General features: G+C 41.7%; 1 protein-coding gene across 2 annotated transcripts; it reads right to left on the bottom strand.

Annotated features, from left to right (window-relative positions):
• Positions 1–264: 264 nt before the first annotated feature.
• LOC109762244 (spermine synthase) lies at positions 265–6,129 on the bottom strand. Of its 2 annotated transcripts, none has more exons than XM_020321065.4 (12): positions 5,939–6,129; positions 4,291–4,508; positions 4,134–4,178; positions 3,351–3,427; positions 3,139–3,261; positions 2,826–2,930; positions 2,671–2,743; positions 2,439–2,510; positions 2,104–2,299; positions 1,104–1,233; positions 880–954; positions 265–612 (listed from the first exon to the last, which is right to left on the bottom strand). In XM_020321065.4, the coding sequence occupies exons 2-12, from the start codon at positions 4,475–4,477 to the stop codon at positions 538–540; spliced, it is 1,158 nt and encodes a 385-aa protein (XP_020176654.1). In that variant the 5' UTR covers positions 4,478–4,508; positions 5,939–6,129; the 3' UTR covers positions 265–537. The 2 variants fall into 2 exon arrangements, with proteins under 2 accessions (XP_020176654.1, XP_020176655.1); XM_020321066.4 differs by lacking the exon at positions 5,939–6,129 and adding an exon at positions 5,583–5,890.
• Positions 6,130–6,665: the final 536 nt, after the last annotated feature.

Genomic DNA, 6,665 nt, shown 5'->3' with positions numbered 1-6,665 from the left:
AAATACATCTAGATACATCTCCTTTTATCTATTTTGATGACAAATATTTCTGGACGGAGGGAGTAGTATATACTCCCTCCGTCTTAAAATAAGTGTCTTAACCTTAGTACAACTTTGTACTAAAGTTAGTACAAAGTTAAGACACTTATTTTGGAATGGAGGGATGTTCTCTTTTTTTTTATCAATCGGATGTGTATAGACATGTTGATATGTCAAAAACTCATAACATAGCCGGTCCTGCTACTTGAACCACGAGAGCACACGTAACAATGAAACATCATACTATTACAGATCAGGGTAACACATCACACATTCACTTCTGTTCGCTCCTTTATTCACCAACTATAACACACCATACACACTCAGTGACATTCTACTCTCAGTTCTGCCACGCAACTATGCTAGAGCACCACAGAATCATGTAACTACTGAAATAAAACCTGGTAGTAAAGGACAGGCATGGAACACGGATGTACAGCGCGGCGGGTCTCGTCGGGGAAGATGAATAGCATACGAGCATGGGCATCTGCCCACAGTCTAGGAAGCGGTAATTGCGCTGTCCCGCATTACCTTCATCTTCACTGGTTTTGCTGCTGGCTTCTCCGGTTTCTCCTGTCATGGGTTGAAATAGCAAAAGGACCAATGAGTTCTTCATTGCAACAATCTGAATTTACTAGTCTGCAGGTTTTTCTTTCTGCAAATCACTAGTCTGTAGATCGATAAACTCATTTGCATGTTAATTCAAATTTGGTTTGTAAACTATATATAATTGCCGCAATCAGTGGGAGCCTAGACCCTCCCTGTGTTGTGAAGGATGAAAATACAAAACACTGTAAAGAGACAAAATGCAGACAAGGGAAGAGTAACTATATAACTTACCTTTTCAGTGGAAGTGTTATATGCCTCCAGCTCCCTCTTTACAAACGTTGGCAGAATAAAAGCAGCCCTATGAATCTGTTATGAACAAGTAAAAAATGAGTTGATGTCTAACTATTGCACCGCAAAATAAATATTGGAAGTGTTGCATCGTTGTGGCAATAAAGAGCATCTTTTTAGGCAAAAGAAGAACAAACAGGGAGGTTGTCAAAGGCAGAAGGCGAAACCTCTGAATTGTAAAATCTCATCTCTCGTCCATCTTTAGTAGCTCCTTCAATTTTCTCGATTGGGTTCACAGGAGTCAGGAAGTCCACCGGTGGACCGTCCTTCGCGCATAGCAAAAATCCAATGACACCACTACAAATTCAAGTATTTAGATGGTTAGCTTATATAAATATGAAATGGGTACGCATATAACTCTAAACAATGGGCAGCTACAGCTAACTGATAAATTACTTATACTCTGCACCACCAAATGTTAGGAAAGAAATAAGAGAGTTAACATACGTGAGCAGAGTCCAGCTGCTAAAACGGAGATGGTGGTAAGGAGTATCCTAGAACTAGGAAGGGTCAGTATGCTAATTGGCTAACATACAAACTATTTCTCCATTCAGTTGGCACATGAAGACTAGTAGCTTATAATAAGTATTTCAAATGATTGATGCTTTTTCTTCAGCTTCTGCTCAACCTCAAGAAAATTAGCTCAAATTTAGGACGTTTTGCCTACACTGCTTTTAGTGCCAACAACAGCCACTTCAACTTGGCAGCAACAGATATATAGATGAAAAACTTACATTCTGTACTTGAGGATAATATGAACATGTATTATCTCAACTGTGGACTGTATTTTTCATAAATTATTTTCAGGAATGCTTCATAGGTAGTACTACGATATAATTGGGTGTGACTTTGTATTCCCAAATACGCTAGTTTCTACTCCCTCCATTCCTAAATATAAGTCTCTGTAGAGTTTTCACTATGGACTACATAGGGAGCAAAATGAGTGAATCTATACTCTAAATTACGTCTATATACATCCGTATGTAGTCCGCATTGAAATCTCTGAAAAGACTTATATTTAGGAACGGAGGAAGTAAGTATTTGAGAGCGGAGACTGAACAATAAAATAAAACCTGAAATATGCATGCATAAAATATAACAAGAAATGGATACATCGAAGTTAAAGTTAGAAAAGGCTAGAACAGATGATGCAGAGAAGTAGAGAACCTAGGATATGTCGGAACACTCGCCCAGGCATAGTGCACGCCACCCTTGAATACCTCCCGACAGATAGAAAGCATATCCTGGATTAGATGTGTGTGCAGCCACATACTTTCAGCTAGATTAGAAAGAACACCGCCAGGCTTTAAAGCCCTAGCAATTGTCTGAAAGAAGGGCTTCTCCACAAGCTCCTGAGCTGGCCCTGTAAATGTGACGTCAAAGAAAATTTCAAGTATATAAACAAAAGAACCATGTAAGTCAACCCTACAGGAATGAAATTTTGATCTCCTTAATTAAAATAAAAGGGCTGCAGGTATGGTGTAGTAATAGCAAGAACTCACCAATTGGGTCTGATGAATCAACAATAATGGCATCGTATTTTCCTTCTGGAGAATTTCTCAAGAACTCCACAGCTGCAAAACCAATGCAAGTTTGCTATGAAATTTACAAAAATAAAGACCAGCAGTCAACAGACATGACGCCAAGTTTGAGATGCTATAAAAAAGGGGATTATGCACTATGATCTGTGAACATTATACGGAATACCACCAGCTTAACAAATTCTTAACATACCATCACCAACATGAAGTCGGACACGAGGGTCTTTATATCCAACATACAGACGTGGGAAAAAATCTTTACAAACCTGCATCGATTCGAAGGCATAGATCAGAATACGATTATTCAGATTATTACACTTTAAAGAAAAATCAAGAGATGGTTCTTACATCAATAACTAGCTGATCAATCTCGCATATGTCTATAGTCTCCACTGAGTCATGCTTGGCTATTTCTCGTAGTACACCACCATCACCACCCCCGACAACCAAAACCTGCGTGAGAGTAAAGTGAAATTTTTTTGTATGAAGATTTCAGCGACTTTATAGAAGAATCTATGCGACAACTCCAAATAATTCAGTAACTGCACATAAAAAGAAGATTCTGTCTGCTGTAGTACCTGGAGTATATGCTCCAGGTCAATTTAAATGATAAATCCAATAAGTTGACAGCATATTTTATGGCTGAGAATAAAATACATACATTTTTAGGAGATGGAATTGAGCACAGTGCAAGGTGAGTAACCATTTCCTGGTATGCACATTCATCCTTGTCAGTCAGCTGAACAATTCCATCGAGCACAAGGACATTCCCATAGGTTGAAGACTGCATACACAATGTAACACGTTATACATTACTATGTCCAGCGGACTCAGACCAACGTACATGCACACAATCAGAAGACCAAGAATAACCTCGAATACTAAAACTTCTTGGTATGGCGATTTCCCCTGGTACAAAATCTTCTCTACTTTCAACGAATGAGCCTCCCCTGTATAGAAGAAGTAATTCTGGTTACAACAGCAAGTAAATTACTTCAGTACTATGCTGGGTAGAGACCAAGGAATTTTCATAGACAATGCACGTACTAGAAACAGCATAACAAAGAAGCAAGATGGTGCAAAGAACCTCAAGCAGTAAAAGCTATAATGCCGTTTCATAACTTCAAATATGCAGTCTACTCTTTTTCCTGAACGGGATGGAGTGTACTAAAAATCTTATAGGGACACAAATGTTGATCTTGAGGTCCCAATCTACTTGGATAATGCGACCCTAAGTACAAACAGGAATTGCCAAGAAAAGTGAAACGAATATGGGGCTTTCAGTTACCATATCATCCTAGGATGGATTATTCCATCATGGAATCATTGCATTATTTTGCTGGGAAGCGTTTGTTATTTTCTACCAGTGAAGTGGTGACGGACCAACGCATTCCATTCCGCAAACCAAACAAGTAGGTTACATTAAAAGCTAGGATCGATGGTATATTTACCATCCAGTTCCTTGAAGCAAACAATCTTACAGTTTCTGCTGCGAAAAAGGTTACAACAGATCTGGATGTTTAGGAGCATTCTAGAATTACTTTTATCTGTGAAATAATTGTGACTTTCATAGTAAAAGGGACAGCACTTGCAAAAGGATTATTTGAGGGGAAACATGGTGAAATAACATGGGTGGACCATGAATCAGGGAAATACCAGGCCACATTGGATTGTTGAAGTACTGCGCTTTGCTTGGTTTACCTGAACATACATCAAATTGGTTTTCAATATCAGAAGAGCACAAAATTAGCATGCCTCTACATTTACAATTCCTAGAAATGCAATAACACAGCAACAATCTGAACATACGTACCAGAGCGTGAGCGGGTTCCTGTGAACCACCCGGACACCACAGTTGCGTGGCACTTGGCCTCGGATTCCGGCGCAGCAGCCTGCGCCTTGACACAGCAAGGAGGCAGTGGCTTGCAGGAGCCATCATCCGCACTTCCCTTTGTCTGTGCTGCCGCTGCAGAAACATTTCTTGCGCCTCCACCCTCCATGAACCCTGTTCCGCTTTAAAGTTCCCAGCCTCTGGATCAACAGCACAATACAAGGCAGGCAACAATAAGAAAAAAAAACAGTCTGGGATTTTTTTTCTTTCACTAGGTAATCAACAAAAGGTACAAAATTACTTTACAACCACGAAAGAGGAACAAACGCTAAGGTTCTAAACATGACATTCTCAAGCAAACTACTACTAGTATTATATGCGATCAACATGAATGAAAGGAAACAAATTGAACTATCGCCCTGTACTCATGCTTTCACCATCTCAGTTTTAGGCTTTAGTTGGTAGTGAACATCAGAGATTTCCCCTCGTATTTCAGTTCTCAGCAGTCTTCCACTCCTCTAGTACTTAATTAAACGAAAGTCAACAAGTTCCAATGACAACAGGGCATATGGATATGATGACACCAGCTCTGCACCTAGTGTAGGGCAATGCCAGAGCACTAAATGCGATCTGGATTGGGTGTAAGTCTTGTTTTGTGGATGTGGTTGGTTTACTAATGATTGATGAAGCTGTAGTAAAAATCCAACAAAGTTAGGTAAATCATATGACATCTAGACGTGCTTTAGCAAAACTGAAATTATGTCATGCTATTTACTGCCCCCTAACATATATTCTGGAACAGAAAGTCTAGATAAGGCATGATTGGAAACTTGATTATACAACAAAAAAGCTAACAAAACAGCACAGATCCCTACGTGGAGCAAATTTGCATCCAGTGGTGCGATAGGATGGAATCGAAGAAATCCAGAATCATTTTCTCACAAAGATGCAGAATCTTTGAATGTAACCGTGTATTATTGCTAAAGGAAGGGAAATTACCCCCTCAAAATCGAAAAATGCCAGAGGCGCTTTTTATATAGAAATCATCAAGCAAACCAGAGAGGCTGACTATTTTCAGCTAGTTTAAACGCAGAAAAAAAATGCAATGGTGCGGGCAGATCGAACCACTGGCAAGTAGAACCACTGGCACAAAGGACCAAGCACCTGGCGTGCACCCAGAAGAAGACGACGGGGCTGTGAACTTAAATAAACAAACGGCGTCTTTTTTGTTGGATAAAGAAAGAAAGATATCTCCAGGGCCGGGGGGCTATAACCTCGTTGGGAACACAAGCGACGACCCGGCCACGGCCACGGCCACCGCCACCGAGGAGGAAGAAGACGAACAAGGGGCGACAGGAAACATCTGGCCGTGTCCCGGGGCTAAATAGCCGCTTGGGTTGCCGGATTTAACAGCGCCGACAACAGCGGACCAATTTCACGGAATCTGCAGGGCTAAATCGAAAAAGTTTGTACGACCTCTGGACTCTAGTCAAGTCCTCTAGCGTGAAAGAACGCCCCCCTGGAAAACTTGGGCACGGCGGAGCGCCACCGTAGTCCGGAAGTGAACCTAGGCAGGCGCCAGAAGAAGAAACGAGCGCGCGCCTAGGCTGGAAGCTTTTGTAGCTCTCACCTGTTGGACGTACACGCGGACGGCGAGGGGGAGGAAGATGATGACGTGCCGCTGCTGGGAGAGAGTGGGAATGGGGTGGAGCGGGGTGGGCGAGAACAGGAGAAGCTTAAATAGGCGATCATGTGCAGTGCAAGTGCAGGCTGTGACTGGTCCTCTTCTGGCACCGTCCACGGTAGGTAGATGGGGATGGGACGGGACGGGAGCACCAAAGAAACGAAGGGCTCGTGCTTGATTTTGACGGCATTAAAAGGGCGGAATGCGATGCTCTTCTCCAGATAACCCCGCTCCAACGGATTGGATGTACCTTTCATGTGAGGTGTCTCCGCATCCGATTCTCGGAGAAAAGGGACGATGATGTCCTTGCGCACGGAAAGATGCCTGCTTTTTTCTCTCCCTTGCATGCCACTCAACTCATATCAAGAACATGGCAACTCATTCAAGCCGCAGATTTTGCTGCGTGACAGTGTGCATGCCCCTCGGTTCCCTTAAAACGAGTGCGCTTCTGAATTTGCTTCGCGATCAGCAATTATTAGGAGAGAAAGTACTTGGACACGAAGCATACATACTACTCCTACATGCGTTTCCCCTAAAAACTAAAGAAGAAGAAGAAGAAACAAACAAACGTGTGTTGCTTGAAAAATGAATAAACAAACGTGTGTTGCGTGTTAAAACAAGTGCATACTATGTGGTTAAAAATGACAAAAAATAATGGAAAAATAAATACAAG

This window comes from Aegilops tauschii, chromosome 7 (assembly GCF_002575655.3).
Source record: "Aegilops tauschii subsp. strangulata cultivar AL8/78 chromosome 7, Aet v6.0, whole genome shotgun sequence".
Lineage (NCBI taxonomy): Eukaryota > Viridiplantae > Streptophyta > Magnoliopsida > Poales > Poaceae > Aegilops > Aegilops tauschii.
The sequence above is the reverse complement of the archived record's forward strand: the minus strand, read 5'-3'. Positions and strand labels throughout refer to the sequence as shown.